Source organism: Hemibagrus wyckioides, linkage group LG11, assembly GCF_019097595.1.
Source record: "Hemibagrus wyckioides isolate EC202008001 linkage group LG11, SWU_Hwy_1.0, whole genome shotgun sequence".
Classification (NCBI taxonomy): domain Eukaryota; kingdom Metazoa; phylum Chordata; class Actinopteri; order Siluriformes; family Bagridae; genus Hemibagrus; species Hemibagrus wyckioides.
This window is the reverse complement of record NC_080720.1, coordinates 25,171,435-25,189,442: the sequence shown is the minus strand read 5'-3', so window position 1 is coordinate 25,189,442 and position 18,008 is coordinate 25,171,435. Positions and strand designations below refer to the sequence as shown.

The window sequence follows — 18,008 nt, the reverse complement described above, 5'->3', positions numbered from 1 at the left end:
GAATCCCAGGTTCACCAAGTTGCCACTGCTGGGCCCCTGTAAGTTGCTCTGGATAAATGCCAGAAATGTAAATGTTTTTTTTCAGCAGTAGTTACTAGTGAATTATTAGAAATAGTTTAATTTATTAGGCTAAAATCACATGAAGTACCCCCTATCCTGCACAATATGGACTCTAACACACCCACTTAAACTTAGGAAGGGCTGTTAAATAGCTGATTAGTTGAATTGGGTGTGTTGGGAGCAGGGAAAATACAAAAAGACCCTCTGACCAGGATTTGAAATGTATGACTTAAATGATGGACTTCAATCAATTCAAGACTATTACATAACACTAAAAAAGATCAACACTGATTCTGCTAATGACACATATGCAACCAATTTGGTACTGTATGAAACAGAGCGTATTTACTGTGTAAATCATACAGTTTGTATTTTTTTTAAATTATTTTTGTGCACAAGAAAAAAACATCCTTCATATTAATGTTGCCCAAAAGTCTCAAAGTAGGTAAATTAATTTGTACAATTTGCTTTGTCTTTTCTCATCCACAATCAGCCAGAAAGCTGCCCTTTTCTCAGGACATAACACAATATCTAAAAATAAAACCAAGTGAGCCTCAAGTATGCACACAATGGTGTATTGATATAAGTTATGGTGGAACAGAAAACCAGATCAACATTTTGATTTCTCAAAAGGAATAAAACCAGTGCCTTTTTTTCCTTTTAAATGTTTTGAAATTTACAAAAAAATATACAGGGTAGTAGAGAGTGACTTAAGGTCTGAGAGACCAGAGCTGGTACACCAAGTCCACTCCACTTTAGTTAGTCAGGGACAGGGAGTCATATGAGTCGCAGTTTCTGCTGTAACAAAGAGTCTGGACAGCGATAGAATGGACAGAATTTTTGGGTTCTTTCTATTCTGTTTCTTAGCATTGAAGAGGTGAAAGAAGGTAGAAATAGATTTAGCCTAATTGTGCATTAGCAGCAAGTGCGTTCCCTGGTTAAGTCTGATTGTTCACGTCGCAGTTTCAAGCCCCTCACACCTGAGTCACTTGTGTCTAAATGTGGAATCTTCTGACCTGAAATAAAAAGAACACGTTTACATCAGATCATTACTTAAAATACATCCAAAAAGTCCTTTAAGAGGCTACAATGTATGGCCAAATGTATGTGGACACCTGACCATTACATCATATTTGGGCCTTACCCAAACTGTTGCAGCAAAGCTGGCAGTACACAATTACCTAGAATGACTGTATATGCTCTAGCAAGGTCTATGTAGACATGATTTGCCATGGCTGGTGTAAGGAATAAAAGACATGAAAATTGGTCAGCTTGGTGATGCATCACACTGCTGTGATGGGACTGGTCTCAAAAACTGAGAGTCCTACAAACTAAATTCTTTGGGTTCTCCAAAAAAATCCTCAAGAACCATTTAGCTCTGTCCACTTAGATATTTTGCCAATTGGCAAAGCCTTATTTTGCAAACTAGGCCTAGGATTTCTAGACAATGCTAAAAATATTGCTGTCAAATACTCAGAAGCTTGTAAACTACAATAATTATCAAAAACCTGCTGACATTTATTTACAACATGGCCAGCACACAAGAATCAGTTCTAAGCAAGTGGAATTATTTCAATCAGGTAACAACCTTCACAGGGTAGGGGTGAAGGCGTCACAATCCACCATTTAATAAATACTTTCAGAGCAGAAATATAGAGGCCATATCACAAGATGAAAACAACTAAGCAGTAAGAATTCAAAAGCAGGACTGGAATTCACAAATAAATACAAAGGAGAGCCACAAAAGTTTTGTAATCAAGATTAATTCCTTTCAAAGTTATAGAGGCCAAAGTGTGTAGAGGGTTCTGCACATAATCGAAAATATATGAGCTCATACATCAAGCATGCTGGTGGTAGTGTCATGGCTTGGGCTTGCATGGCTGTTTCTGTAATGACATAACTAATAGTTATTGATGTAACTCATAATGGTAACAGCAGAATGAATTCATAAGTCTACAGCAAACAACCCCCAATCAGACTGTGGTAGAAACCGGAGTGCATGTATATATGACTGTTTACGGTATCTACTCTGTATATTTATAGAAAAAGCAGAAAAAAGGGCTTCCACTTAGCTAAGCGGCATGAGATGTGTTTGTGTGCACAGTGGTAGTCCCTATGTTATGGATCTGCTATAAATTCTGGATAGTGTGAAAAACAGCAGTAGTTTAGGCCTGCTGTTGGCTGTTTCACTACATTTTTTTAAGTTCACATTGGCCAAATCAAATGAAGCTGTGGGTGTGTACTAGATAATGTGGTCCCAAAAAGTCCTGAGGAAACTATTAAGGGGTCACAGGGAAAATTGGGCCTCCCTTAATCTGACCCTGCCACATCCCCAATGGACACATTTGGGATCAAACACTGACTGTGCAGCAGGTCTTCTAGACCAACACAAGTGTTATAAATAAATATTTACGTCTTGACTATCTTGTGGGCTAAAGTCTAAAAGAATCATAATGAAACTTCTTATTAAATATAATAAGCACCTTGTAAATTTTGTAAATGTGACTGACTGTTTATCTGTCCTTACTTATCTCAGTGAAGATTTCATTGATGTTAATAGCATTTTTGGCACTAGTTTCAACAAAAATAGCATGGATAGAGTCCGCATAGTCCTTGGCATCCTTCTCTAGTACCTCCCTGTAAAACAAAAGAAGAAGAAAAAAAATGCAGAAATTTATCCCATTTTTAACCTAAAATAAACACATAGTACCAATCAATCAAAAAAAGTAGTAAAATAATGAAATTATTATGATAATATAAATATAATGTAAATTTTATAATAAGACACTAAGACATACTTAGTGTTAAACATGTATTGTTTAAGTCTTATTAGGCTCATTTTGATATTTCAACTGAAATTCTTTAAAATGAAAAATGACTAAATTGACATAAAATAAATATATTCCTTAATATACTTTCACAAATTATTATTATTAGAATAATTTTATATTGGTGCTTGGCAAGTCAATATATAGGATTTGTTCAGGCTCAGTGTATTGGCAGTATGTATTGCAAATAAATACAGGTTTACAAAAGAGAATACTGAAATGGTAAATCTGTGCATGGCCATATAACCAGATTGTTAGGACAGGAAAGTGTAGCTATAGTCAGCAGGGTCTTATCACTGTCATCAGATCCAAAATTGTTCCCATGTGAAAACAGGCACTTGCAATCCCAGTTACACTTACACTTTTTACTTAATACAAAACTGCTGAAGCACTTTCCTGTGAAAGCGGTACGGACTCACATGACTATATAAAAGTGTCAAACTATGATGTTAAGACACTATAATGACATTTCATTTCAATCACAGCTTTGGTACAATCATGGAATGGTTTAGTGTACAAGAGTTTCTAACATCATTGAAACAGACAGTGGGCAAGAAGAGGAGGAGGAAGTGTCAGATCAGGAGCACATTGAGGATGTGTTGGCAATGAATCACAAAACTCTGATCACAACCCTTTAAATAATCATCAAGAGATTCCTGAGGAATATCAGATAGCACTGAGGACATTTATGTTGAAGAACAACACCATCAGTTCAGAGGTCCACAGAACCACATTATACAGCAATCTTTCCCCAGAACCTTTAAGCTAGCACTGGTTCTGATTGACACACAAAAACACAGGCTTAACATTTTAGGGATTTACCCTGGATCATGTTCACACTTTGGGTGTCTAAGTGTGTTAAGTGTACGTTCTGTCAGTTCTGTCTGGCTCCCTGTCTGTTTCACAACATTCACCCTGAGAGGACACACAGAGCACACACATGTGATCTCGGCATGATCACACACAGTGCACACAATCATGTGCTACCTGCCATTTCAAACTACCTTCTCTTTGAACATGCCCCTGCTGACACAGTTTTATTGTCTCCTGCTACACTGGTTCTGGAACTCAGATGAAAACAATTCATTGAACAATGGGCATGGAGTCCAGTTTGCTCATCCAGATGGTCCAGACTTTAATGTATATGCATGCAGCAACTAGTTCTTGTGAGTCTGCAGCAGAAGATCCTGGCACAAATGGTGAACAAGCAGAATAAAGACTGATCTACCATTCAGAGTCTGCTATCCCCCCCTTCTTATCCTCTCCCACAGGTTTCTCCTACTTAAGATCCTTTATCTGGCCAGGATGACACCCCAGGATGATGCTGAGGCAAACCTAGAGCTGTTCGAAGGTACCTTGGCATGTGGGGAGAGTAGTGGCTGCAACTTCAAGCCATCCTGATAAGAGAAGTCCAGAAATCATTGCTAAATGAAACCTCTCTTCTACCCTACTAAAATTGTTTTTCTTTGCCCCCTCTCCAACGGAGGTTCAGAGAGCTGGAACAGGGCCTGGGCAGGTCTGTTGGGGCTGCAGAGAACTGGGGCACATCCAAGATATGTGCCAAGATAGGGCAGGTGCTCCAGATCTCTGTGATCCTAAGTCCCTCCCCAATTTAGAGGCAGTACACCAAGCAGTTAGCACTCAAGAGGGAATACATCAGGCCTTGTTGAACTCAGGTAGCACACAAACCTTTATCTATGCCTAAATTCAAGATGAAGTGAAAATTAGAAATATACAAGGGAATGTGTACACATCCTATGGTGCCTCTTACAATTTTATACAAGGGACAAAAGCATAATAAAGTGCAGCATTCAATCCCCATTTTTCTTATTCAGCTACCCTGGGAATGAATTGGCTGGAGTTCAGCCACTTAGTGGATGACTTAGGACTGGGGAGACTGGCAGAAAAAAATGGTATGAGGTTTGCATTAGTTGCAATACTCTCTATGAAGCCATGACCTTGAGGAAAAGAGCCATGACCCTGAGGAAAAAGCATAGCAGAGTCACTAATCACCTGATTTTCAATCCTGAAATAGACTCTAAGTGACCTAGGAACATTATTTATATCATGTGTACTATGAAAGCTATAAGAGTTATTGAAAAGTAAAGTACCAGCATATATCATCCGCAAACCGACAGGTTGATATAAGGCCTTATATATTTATGCACAAAGATGAAATTGGGATAAGTGGTTGGAAATGCTGTTATTTGCAGTCCAGGAGGTTCCCCAGGCCTCTATAGAGTTTTCCCATTTTATATTTTATAAAGGAGATCATGTCCTTGTTTTGCATCCCAATGCTTCCCACCACAGAATACATGGCAGATATAACATATAATATGGAGGTGGTCCCTGCTTTGGAGCTAGCACTGGCAGAGAGAAAAGAGTTGGGACCAGAGTTTCCAAAAATATCTAAATGAGCAAATTAACATGACACACCTATTTTTTACTTGTGACTGCATATTAATAAGCTGTGTTTTACTCTCTTTGGTCTCTCTTTAGTGAATGAAGCTTAGATGTATGAGTGTGTGTTTGAGAAGCTGAACCATTTTGGAACAACTGAATTTGAGTTTGCCCATGCCCCCCCCCATTTAATGAAAAATTATTTTCATATTGTGGAAAAGATAACCCATATGTTGATAACCCATAAGATAAAGATATGTTGCTACAGAACAAATATACTGGCATCCAAGAACTCTGTTTTCTCTATTGCTCTATTTTCCATTGTTGTCCTGTTTTATTGAGTTTTTTTGTTCACCTTCACCAGACATGCCTTCCCCAATGCCTTTGATTGTACCAGGCTTTGATTAAAAGTTGGAAATTTTACTGATTCACAAGTTTGTGTTGATATGAGCTTTAGAAATTCTTTACTTGACAGCCATTTACACAGATTATAATATACATACCCTGATATACGGAGAATTAGATTACAAATATACACACATTAGAACAATAGTGATGACAGTTCTGTTCTCTACATTTTATTTTAGTTAGCTAGCTAGAGCTGGCCTATAGGAAAATACCTATGCAGCTGTTTGCTCTTGTTTTGCTCTTTCACCTGATTCTAAAACTGACAGTCAAATGAAAAAAAAGAAGAACATTAGTTAAAGAAATTTACCTGGCATCAGAAAGATCACATTTGTTGCCAGCAATGGCCACCACTATGTTGGGTGGTCCATGCTGACGAAGCTCCTTTACCCAGTTCTTCAAAGTTAGAAAGGATTCCTGAGAGTGGAAAAATTTTTTATTTATTTTTTTCAAAGAAATGACATTTTATGCTACAGTGCCTTTGAAATAAAATGTTCGAATCCAAGCTCAACTTAAATATGTTTATCATCACTATATATTTATATTTGGGTGTGCTAACCAACTTGGCACCTTTAGTGGCAGACTACCCAATACTGTGAGCAATGGTATGGTCTTAAAGTAAGTAACACTTAACATTTAGACGCATATACCTTGCTTGCAATAACTGCATCAATCCAGGAACCCATTGACATCACAAAACTGTTGCATTCACCTTGTAGGTACTTTTCCAGTTTACTCACCTTACTGCTGAAGAGTGGTTTGCATCTTATGGTAATGCCTCTATTATTTTTGCCCTCAAAATCTTTTTCTAATGGTAGATTGGGATACATTATCTCCTACCCCTTTGAGATTGATGGTAACGCCACTAACTGTTGTTCACTGCTCTTACAATGTCCGTCATCAACTGCTGTGGTTTTCCTTGCTTGGTCTGTTTGATGTCTGGTTGTTAGTACACCAGTGGTTTGTTTTTTTTAGGACATTGCAAATTGTCGTATTGGCTATACAGTTTGCATCTCTCCCATAGACAGCTCTGTGGTCTTCATGTTGTTTTATCCTTTCAAAGACATCTACAGTTCACAGATGAAACCCAGTGTTCAAGCCAAGAGTAGACATTCAAAGGTATTAACTATTTAAACAACCAATATAAGAGGCACACCTGGGCAATAAGAAACACCTGCCAGTCACATGTTCAGTATTTTTCACTTGAAAAATGGGTGGGTTCAGTGTGGATGGGTGCCATGTTCTAAGCTTTTAAACACACCTAATGCAAGTATCAGGAAATAAAAGATAAAATTCTGATCTACTCAAATTGATCGTCTCATATTCATACATCGATCTCCCACCCAAATCCTTTCAATGTATAACAAAAACAAAATAATTGTCATGTCAATATCTTAAATGAAAACATACATACACATACATACTGATCAGCCAGCACATTAAAACCAGTGAAAGGTCAAATGAATAATGTGGATAATCTTGTGACAGTGGAACCTGTTAAGGAGTGGGATAGGCAGCAAGTCAACAGGCAGTTCTCAGCATTGGTGTTCTATAAGCAAGGAAATGGGCATGCTAAGTATCTGACAGCTGGGTCAGAGCATCTCCACAATGGGAGATATTGTAGAGTATTCCTGGTATGCAGTTGTCAATACTAAGGAAGGACAATGGAAGGAATGACCCAGTGACAGGGTCATGGGCACACAAGGCTCATTGATTAGCATGGCAAGTAAAAGCTAGCTAGTCTGGTCCTGGTCCCCCAGAAGAGCTACTGCAGCACATACTGCTGAACAGTTAATGCTGGCTATGACAAAAAGGTGTCAGAACACACAGTACATCACAACTTGCTGCATAGCCATAGAATGGTCAGAGTGCTCATGCTGACACCTATCCACCACAAAAGTACCTACAATGGGCTCATGAGCATATAAATTGGACCTTGGAGCAGTAGAAAAATGTGGCCTGTTCTGATGAAAGCCACTCAACACTGTGTCATGTTACTTAAACTATTCCTGAACAATTTTTGCAGTATGGCAGGGTACATTATTCTGCTGAAAGAAGCCACTTCCATTAGGGAATACTATGAAGTGGTGTACGTGGTCTGTAACAACGTCTTGGACCAATTTTAGTAGGTGCTACTGGACGTACAGAAATCCTGACGTTTTGGAGATACACTAACCCAGTCGTCTAGACAACAGAATTTGGCCATTGTTAAAGTTAATCAAATCCTTACACTTGCCCATTTTTTTCTGCTTCCAAAACATCAATTTTGAGAACTGTCCACTTGTTGCCTAATATATCTAACTCCTTGACAGGTGCCACTGTCACAAGAGAGTCAATATCACCTGTCAGTGCTAAGGATGCTGACATGTGCATGTATAAATGTATGTGTGTATATACACTATATTGCCAAAAGTATTCGCTCACCCATCCAAATAATCAGAATCAAGTGTTCCAATCACTTCCATGGCCACAGGTGTATAAAATCAAGCACCTAGGCATGCAGACTGTTTTTACAAACATTTGTGAAAGAATGGGTCGCTCTCAGGAGCTCAGTGAATTCCAGCGTGGAACTGTGATAGGATGCCACCTGTGCAACAAATCCAGTCATGAAATTTCCTCGCTCCTAAATATTCCAGAGTCAACTGTCAGCTGTATTATAAGAACGTGGAAGTGTTTGGGAACGACAGCAACTCAGCCACGAAGTGGTAGGCCAAGTAAACTGACGGAGCAGGGTCAGTGGATGCTGAGGCGCATAGTGCGAAGAGGTCACCAACTTTCTGCAGAGTCAATTGTTACAGACCTCCAAACTTCATGTGGCCTTCAGATTAGCTCAAGAACAGTGCGCAGAGAGCTTCATGGAATGGGTTTCCATGGCCGAGCATCTGCATCCAAGCCATACATCACCAAGTGCAATGCAAAGCGTCGGATGCAGTGGTGTAAAGCATGCCGCCACTGGACTCTAGAGCAGTGGAGACGCGTTCTCTGGAGTGACGAATCGCGCTTCTCCATCTGGCAATCTGATGGACGAGTCTGGGTTTGGCGGTTGCCAGGAGAACAGTACTTGTCTGACTGCATTGTGCCAAGTGTAAAGTTTGGTGGAGGGGGGATTATGGTGTGGGGTTGTTTTTCAGGAGCTGGGCTTGGCCCCTTAGTTCCAGTGAAAGGAACTCTGAATGCTTCAGCATACCAAGACATTTTGGACAATTCCATGCTCCCAACTTTGTGGGAACAGTTTGGAGCTGGCCCCTTCCTCTTCCAACATGACTGTACACCAGTGCACAAAGCAAGGTCCATAAAGACATGGATGACAGAGTCTGGTGTGGATGAACTTGACTGGCCTGCACAGAGTCCTGACCTCAACCCGATAGAACACCTTTGGGATGAATTAGAGCGGAGACTGAGAGCCAGGCCTTCTCGTCCAACATCAGTGTGTGACCTCACAAATGCGCTTCTGGAAGAATGGTCAAAAATTCCCATAAACACACTCCTAAACCTTGTGGACAGCCTTCCCAGAAGAGTTGAAGGTGTTATAGCTGCAAAGGGTGGACTGACGTCATATTGAACCCTATGGATTAGGAATGGGATGTCACTTAAGTTCATATGTGAGTCAAGGCAGGTGAGCGAATACTTTTGGCAATATAGTGTATGTATACACACATACTCATACACATATAGAAAGAAACTGCTGATCTCCTGTGATTTTATTGTACAATGAATGTAAAGAGTGCTTATGTGAAAGTGCAAGGAGATCAGCAATTTCTGATTTTATCTACCTATCTACCTGTCTGTCTGTCTGTCTGTCTAATCCAGCATTGACTGTGAAAGGATTAATGGTTGCCTAACAAAATGCTCAATACAATTTGTAACACATTTAATGGACACCCATTCTGCATTCTGGCCTAATACAGCATTGTATTACATGCATTTGATAAGTGGGATACAGGTGTTTTCAGTTCAGATATCTTTAATAAAACAGTTAAGAAATGATTCAGTACCTCCTTTGTAATGTCATAAACAATGATAGCTGCAGCCGAGCCTCTGTAGTACATAGGGGCAAGGGCACGAAACTATGGGAATAAAGAAAGACAGATAATTAGTGTTTTAGAGTGAGCAAGTTATCTTGTGACCATCATTGCATTCCAGGGGTTAATGTCCCATCAAAATGTAACGAATAATCAAACTTTTTCTTTAAATATTTTATTTTCATTTTCTAGCCAATAATTTTCTTGTATTTCTGTATGCTAGTGAGGGTTCTGTCAATAAGATATGTGAGCTGCACATGACTCTAGGTTGACTGTAACTGCATTGATTATTGCATATCTTGTATTTCTATCTCTAAACATCTATTTGAAAATTTTTTTCTTTTAAATCACTATATAAATTGAGGTGTGTTTAGCAGGTGTAAATTAGCAGTCGATGTAAGGCAATTAACTGGGCATGCACCATCCTTCCATGACCCTATATTAACACTGTGTAGGAAGTTGCTTTGCTCCTAAAATATCCTCAATTCCACATGGCTTGGATTCCATAAAAAAGGAAAGATTCCAACAAACATGTTGACATGTTTGCACTGAAAATCTTACTGATTTTTTAAGTGCCAAATAACAAAGGTGATTTATTGGATTCAGATCCAGTGACTAGGAAGGCAACACTGAATTTGTGACAGCATTTGTTTTGTGACATGGTACATGATGCTGGAAGTAGCCAGTAGAAGATTTAAATTAGAGCCATGAACGAATGCAAAAAATAAAATAGGCTGTAACATTCAAGAGATGATTGATATTACACAACCAGCCTGGACTTGCCTGACACAAGGCAAGTTGGGTCCACAGATTCATGCTTCTGACCCTACCATCCATGTGTCTCAGTAGACTTTGAGATTCATCAGACCAGGCTATGTTTTTCCAGTGTTCATCTGTATAGCTTTAGTGACAACATGGTCTTCTGCTGATTTCTGTCAGGGTTTTTGCTGAACAGAAAAGCATCTCAGAATGCATAACACCACAATATATGGAGTGGTTATCTGAATTACTATAACCATTGTTATGCTGAAACAAGTCTGGCCCTGTCTTAGTTGATCTCAATCAGGAAAAATTCTTTTCCATCTGCAGAACCACCACTCACTGGATGATGAGTCTGTTTTGTATGAAAATCCTAAAAGGATCAGAAGTTATAAAAATATATTTACACAAGCAATATAGTGTACTTAGAGTTTGTTCAAACTGTGACTTTCCAGTGCTGACAGCAGTAGACTTTTCAATGACAGTGGAGTAGCATTGAGGTGTTAATAAATGTGGCCTTATGTACTTTGGTAACAGTCTATTTTCTGGCTACAAACTCTGTAAAATATCATATTTATGCTATATTGTGTTTTTAACCAGCAGAAAATGTCTATATTTAATCTTGCAGCACTAACATAGCAACACATGCTTCATTTCTTTCTTCTGGGCCATTTAGCACAAAACAAAAATTTAAGATGATTTCTGAGCTCATCACTGACAAATGTCTCTGTAAAAAGCACTAAATATGTAACAAGCACCCTGGAATATTAAATGCCTTTCTCCAAAAACAAAGCATACCATCCACAAGCTTCACCGCTAACAACAGTATTTAATATACAATATACAACAAATATACCAACCAACAATTCACCACTAAATATGTACATTTATATTTTAGATCAACAATAAGCTTACCGTACAAATGTAATTCCTTTTGCAGAGCCTGACACCAAGTGCTGCCTAATCTCAATAATGATATCCACTTGTTGTGATGAGCATGTTGCAAAAAGGTGAAAATAGCTATGGAAGACCAGTGGAAATTGTGTGGTGTGAGAAACAAGAAGCTCAATTTTGAAGCAGCTGCAGAGGTCAAATGGGCTGCAGAGGCTGGCCTGCCAGATGTTGTAGTCCAATCTTGAAGTGACAAGAAAATGAACACCAGCTTTTCCTTGTAAAAGTTGGTCTGAGCAGAAGTCGCATCAGATGGGAATTCAGGCAGGAGAGTGTGGTAAGCAACAAGATCTGTCTTGAATTGTGATTTCCTTCACATTTTCTCTGCTTTTATTAATTCTCTACAAAAAAAACAGGGCAAGAAAACTTCCTGGGTTTAGAAGGCAATGTGCAGAGGAGGTCCACGGATGAAGAAAGTAAAGAGAGGAAAGTCTGTGTGTGATCCTGCAGTAGAGAGAATAAGGAGTCACGGTGTGAAAGGGATGAAGAATACATTGATAGATGATGTTAGGCAGGACAGGGAGGGTGATATCAAGTGATGATCTGAGATGTGGAGTGGGGTAGCAGTGATGATCTGGTATTCAGGTGCATGTTTAGCTACAGTCATTCCCTTCCATGTAGGGATGAGAAGATCAATCTGAGAGGTAACTGTAATTGCTTGGAATTTGGAGCTGATATGAGACACAGAAAGACTCTGAGACAAAGCAAAAAAAAAAAAAACAAAAAAAAAAACACAACTCTACTCCTGTTAGTTACCATGGAGCTTTCACATGAGACTTTCCGTATGGTAGAGTAGCAGTTCCAGAGTCCACCTACCATGATTGGAACTAAGACAACAGTGAAGACTAGATGAGATTATTGGTAGTTGGTTATTGATTATTGGTATTGGCCTCTGGTTTGTGGAGAAGATCTTCTGTGTCTGTGAGATATGACAACAGAGATAAGTTTGAGGGGCATGTCAGCAGCCAAGTCAGGCATTAGGTCACCTTAAGGTCTGAACTCTAAGCTCTAACTACGTTTTGCTTCTAACGACTACAGGTGCTACACCTTCAATACAGTTTAGTAAACCCTGCCAACAATTCACACCTAAAGGGAGACTGAAACTACTATTTAGATTAGAGAGAGACCTACAGGCACTTTCAAATGACACAAGCAAATAAACAATACTAAAGGCAAAAGACTATATCCAATTGAGTCACATAGTACACAAAGTACAGAAAGAAAAAGAAAAAACATAGAACAACTTACAGCACACTGAATACTGAGCACACTACACCTAAAAGGTGACTGAAACAATTAGACACCTGGAAGAACTAATTAGCATAGACCAAGAAACACTTCCTAACAAAACTACTGTCTCAACGCTACAAAAAGCATAAGATTAGATCCCACAGTCATGTAAACAGGACAGAAAGAAATGTTGAAGAAGTGCTAGCTTACCAGCATAGAATAAATCCAGCATAGAACAACTTAAAGTACAGAAACAGGTTTCCCAGTCAGCAATGAAGGACAGTGCATTACTGTATTCCTGAGTTACATTGACATTCTGGTAAATGTGTTAGTTTACCCTTTCTTGTCCTGCTGTGTCCCAAATAAGAAACTTATGGAGCTCATTTTGGTACTGCACTGTCTTCGTCATAAATGATGCACTGCAAATAAGACATTAAAAAAGTTATAATTATTTAGAACAACTGCTACCAAAACACTGACAATCTAAACAGCATTCCTTTATTATAGAAAACATATTTTATATCTCATACACAAATTTATTTTTGTACTTTACATCTAGTGTACTTCACATGGGGATATATAAAGCAATTCCATAATAGCAGAAATAAAATAAGCCCTTTAATGACCTTGTGACATGATGACTCAATGAGGGGATATAGAGCTTACCCAATTGTAGGATTAATGTTGGGATCAAAGCTGTCCTCCACAAATCTGCACACGATACTTGACTTTCCAACACCAGTTTCCTTGAACAGGAAAAAATACAATCAACTCTAACAAAATATGTATTAAACTGAACTGACATTTAAGGAATAAAAAACACCCTCATGTATCTCAGTGTTACGAAAGTCCAGAAATGTCAAGTGTTATTTTCTCAAAAATAATGACTTGTGGTCTCAAAATTAAAGGCTTTTTTCTTTAGATAATAATATTTATTGTCTTGAGTTAATGATTTTCTTCATGAACTCGTGATACTAAAAGTTGATTTCTTGTGATCGAAATTTATTTTTCATCAAATGCATGTCAAATGCATTTTCAGACATACATACCATATACACTGATTAGCCACAACATTAAAATTGTTGTTACAATGATATGTCCAGAGGTTACAATGGCATATGTCAAGAGGTGCAATATATTAATCAGGAAGTGAACATTCAGTTCTTTGAATGTGATGTGTAAGAAGCAGGAAAAATGAGCAAATGTAAGGATTTAAGTGATTTTGACATGGGCCAGACTGGGTCAGAGCATCTCCAAAACAGCAATCTCAAGGTGTTGTGTAATGCTCCTGTTATACAGTGTTTAGTGTTTAACAAAAGCTGTGTAAGAAGGACAACCAAGGTTCACTGATGCATGTGGGGACCAAAGGCTAGCCTGTCTGGCCCAATACACATTTTATGCAATTATATAATGATAATTGAATTGAACTTTGAAGTCAGTATTGCGAATCAAACTGTATTCTGACCAGAGTGTCTCAATACACTGCCGTTGGTTAATTTTGAGGTTTCTTTTGAAGAACTACATTTACTAATTCACCTTCTTCTGCATAACAAAGCCTAAATGGTGAATTGATATGAAACGTTATAATCGTACAGGTTCTTGTAATTGAGCCTGAGCCTAGGGAACTACAGTCTTTCAGAATGACAGCAAATGGAATGATGCGGTCACTCTTCATACATCTTAAAGGGATTTTCACGTTGTCCTTTAACAGACCATCCCATTTGTTGATCATCCCATTTCATAAAAAAAGCAGCTTTCTTTGATGTTCTTATCATACTACTCTCTTTTCAACAGAGTTTCGTTCAACAGTATACTGAGACCCTGCCATTGTTAATAGCAAGAGCGCATATCCTGACGGACAGCATTAATGAACGAATTTAAATCTTAATCTCTAATAGGCGCGGATAATGGCGTCTACTGTCAATGTAAACGGGGCTAGTGATAAATGATTTATTATCACTTATTTATTATACAACCTTTTTAACTGTGATTAACAAATAAGCGTGTAGATCCCCACAACCCAATCTGGTTACAGAGCTACACCCGTTATATTACACAATCATGTCCATCACAGATACCAAGAAATGCTGATGATCAGCAAATAATTGTTGCCCCTGGCGAAACAACTTAATAACGAAAATAAATAAATAAAAAAACAAACGAATAAATAAAAAAGAACAGCGGAGACAATGTTAAATGCATCTTACCCCAAGCAAACACACTTTCAACTCTCTGAGCGACATTTCTTTCCCTCCAAAAAGAAAACGTTTGTAATCATCCCAGACTGTGATAAAAGTCAGCAACTCCTGCTATGTTTTGACGTATAGATGTCTGTCCAGCAGATTACCGACATGTTTCAAAATGCGACTTGTCTCCAACAAATAACAATATGTAACTGGTATAGAGAGATGCTCTGGTATCCAAAAGGTTGCATTAACTAGACGCAAAATAAATCCGCAAATGTTAACGCTTAAATCTTAAATAGTTTCGTTATTAACTGGTCATGCAGACACATAACAATACAGTGACCACCATCTTGAAGGGCTGATGCGTCACGTGATATCCCTTATTTTTGTACCAGTTGGAATATTTTGCTTTTTGCGTACAATATTGCTGATTGTCGACATAATCCGTAAATCGTTTACTCTTGTCCAAAAAAATATATTTCGAAAATGGTTAACGCTTAATCTAAAACAGAAGTGCTGGTTAGAGCGCACAGTTTATTGTAAATCAGAGGAGAGAGATATTCAAACTGTGTTGCAGCGCCCCTAGTGGGAGAGAAGGAACTGCAGAGCAGGATGGCGCGGGTGAGATGAAAACACAAAAAGTACACACACACGCACACACACACACACACACAGCTACTTGCCTTAATTACGACACGCATTTGCCGTTACATCGATTTGATATGCTTATCGGAATCAGAATGTGATTTATTGCCATTTTTTTGGTGCTGGAGTAGACACAGAAGACAGAGGATTAAGATAAAATATAAGCAGGGCATAATGTAAACAGCGTACACAGGCTGCATGCAGTGTCAGCACATAGCAAATATTCTCAATGGGGTTAAAGTCTGAACTCTGTGTCGGTCAATCCATGTTTGAAAATCATGTCTCATGCTCCCTGACCCATTCTTTCACAGTATGAGCCTGGTATTGTCATCTTGGAATATGCTTGTGTCATCAGGGAAGAAAAAATCCACTGCTCACTCAGTCAGGCAGTCAGCTGACCTCACTTTTGGCACATAAATTGCTGAATATAGATCTGACCAACTCACGCAACCCCAAGATCATAACACTGCCCCCAGAGGAGTGTACAGTAAGCACTGGGCAGGGTGAGTGCATCACTTCATCCGCCTCTCCTCTTAATCTGATGCGCATCACTCTGAAACAGTCATAAAATCACCACAAAAAAATAAAATAAAAATGTATCGCAGGATAAATAAACACCAGTTGAACTCCACTTCTCAGCAGTACAATACGGACTACTCAGCTCATGTTCACCCAAATACGAGGCACACGTGTCCAGCAATACTGCCCCCTCGAATACCGAGCCTTTTCACCCATTCAGTAAAAAAAACACTTAAATATTTACGCCTATTATTTTGCCTTTTTTCCGGTTTATTAAGTTTTTGGATTTCCCCTTTGTCTTTATGTTCTTCAATACATTTACACTACTCATTGTGCAGAAGGAAATTTTTTGAACCAATTACACATTAGAAGTAAAAATGACTCGGAGCTCCTTTGACCCAGCTTCACACCGACATCTACAGGAAAATAAATATCTTACAGCATCTGTCTGTTGATTTAATGTGTTTTGCGTTTCATCTGACTCATTTCCATGTCCATTATCCATGTCATAAACATGATATTCTTTTTTTGATTGGTATTGCCTACACAATATAAGTTTTGATTGCATATTTGTTTATGCAGTTATTGTGCAATGTACAATGGGCATTGTACATGTACACCAAAAATAGTTTGCATAACTGGCTATATCTGCATAAACGTGAATGGAAACTATAAAATACAGGCTTTTTATTTAATTTATTTTTTTCTTTAATAAGAGACAGGCTTTTGCCCTGGATGCACCGTAACATGAATTTGACAAAAGGTGCAGAATGTGTCTGAACCTCATGCACTGATCCCATAACATTAATAACAGTAGAAGCATTTCAAATAAATGCAACATCCTTTTTAAGGATTTGACAATGTATAGGCATTCTATATATTTTTATAATTAGTAGGTTTGAGATTGATGCCTTTTTCACATATCATTAATTGGAAAATTTCTATTGAGAAATCATCAGGTATATATGCCAGAAGAGTGAAGTAGATCAGTTATATCTAGAAGATCTGTTACATATCTCCCCTATAGTTCTCTAAAGCAGTTACAGCAGGAAATAATAAATGCTAGTCTAATAGACAGTTTACATTTGTGTTGTGAGCAGGACAGCCTGTCATCACATTTCCCTCTGGCTCAGCTTTCTACTCAAATACTATACTGAATGCTCTTCTCTGTCAAATTCCTTTTTCAAGAATAGTGTTACACCGGGTGGTTATAGCCTCGTTCTTGGGCCATTTAAGTTTGTTTCATGTGTTTTTTCCACTTAGTTAAATGAACATGAGACAAGTAGTAGGCACTACTCTTTATGAGGAAATATGAGGTGGCTAAGACTCTGTCAGGCTTTATTCCTCCATCTCTGATACCTGTGCCCATTGGTGTTCAATTATCGACTTTCTTTTCCCTTCCAAAGTTAACCTCCTGAGTGGCCTGTGAGTATATATAAAACAGAAGGTAAGTTAATGTTGGGATGGTATCTTTTGATGCACAAATCAGCCAGTAAGCGAGGCCTTCATGAGCTGAAAAGGGCCTGGGGTTCAGGTTCCATTGGCATAGGCTTGTCATAGATTGTTGCACAGCCTGGTTACCCTCTCTGCTCCCTTATTTCCATTAAGGAAAAATCTCTTCCTGTGAGTGTGGTGGGAGTGTGCTCTAGTGATTGAAATATTTCTCTTGCAATTGTCTGAGCCTACACACTCGCTGCCTTCAACACTTTAAGGGGCACAAGCTTTAGGTTGCAACAGGGGTGAGACAGCCTATTGTCACAAGAAGTATAAACAAAGATATGTTTAAAAAATAAACCTGATAGCAAAGATGAATCTGAAGACTATACTAAAAATATATGTTAAGTTTACGTAAAAATAAATCATGTTTTAGATATATAGTGCAAAAAGTGTTCTTGGGTAAATTACACCTGTTGTCATTTTAAAAGACTCTTGGTTCAGAAGATTATATCAGTTTTGCTGCCATTTGTGTATGCACCCCAAATGTTTCCCATACCAAGTGTCTC

General features: G+C 38.4%; 1 protein-coding gene across 2 annotated transcripts; it reads right to left on the bottom strand.

The window, feature by feature from the left end:
- Positions 1-619: 619 nt before the first annotated feature.
- Positions 620-15,374, bottom strand: rab22a (RAB22A, member RAS oncogene family). Of its 2 annotated transcripts, XM_058404056.1 has the most exons (8): positions 14,863-15,374; positions 13,322-13,401; positions 12,993-13,074; positions 9,689-9,760; positions 6,004-6,110; positions 2,588-2,697; positions 1,898-1,946; positions 620-1,076 (listed from the first exon to the last, which is right to left on the bottom strand). In XM_058404056.1, the coding sequence occupies exons 1-8, from the start codon at positions 14,896-14,898 to the stop codon at positions 1,046-1,048; spliced, it is 567 nt and encodes a 188-aa protein (XP_058260039.1). In that variant the 5' UTR covers positions 14,899-15,374; the 3' UTR covers positions 620-1,045. The 2 variants fall into 2 exon arrangements, with proteins under 2 accessions (XP_058260039.1, XP_058260038.1); XM_058404055.1 differs by lacking the exon at positions 1,898-1,946 and having other exon boundaries at positions 14,863-15,353.
- Between the last annotated feature and the right edge of the window lie 2,634 nt (positions 15,375-18,008).

Bases quoted from the DNA above. Each gene is read 5' to 3' on its own strand.
- rab22a (XM_058404055.1), bottom strand. From the start codon at position 14,898: ATGTCGCTCAGAGAGTTGAAAGTGTGTTTGCTTGGG. The intron at 6,111-9,688 runs GTACTGAATCAT...TTCCACTCTCAG, and splicing joins TTTATGACATTACAAAGGAG to GAATCCTTTCTAACTTTGAA. The intron at 2,698-6,003 runs GTAAATTTCTTT...TTTGTTTTACAG, and splicing joins TGTGATCTTTCTGATGCCAG to GGAGGTACTAGAGAAGGATG.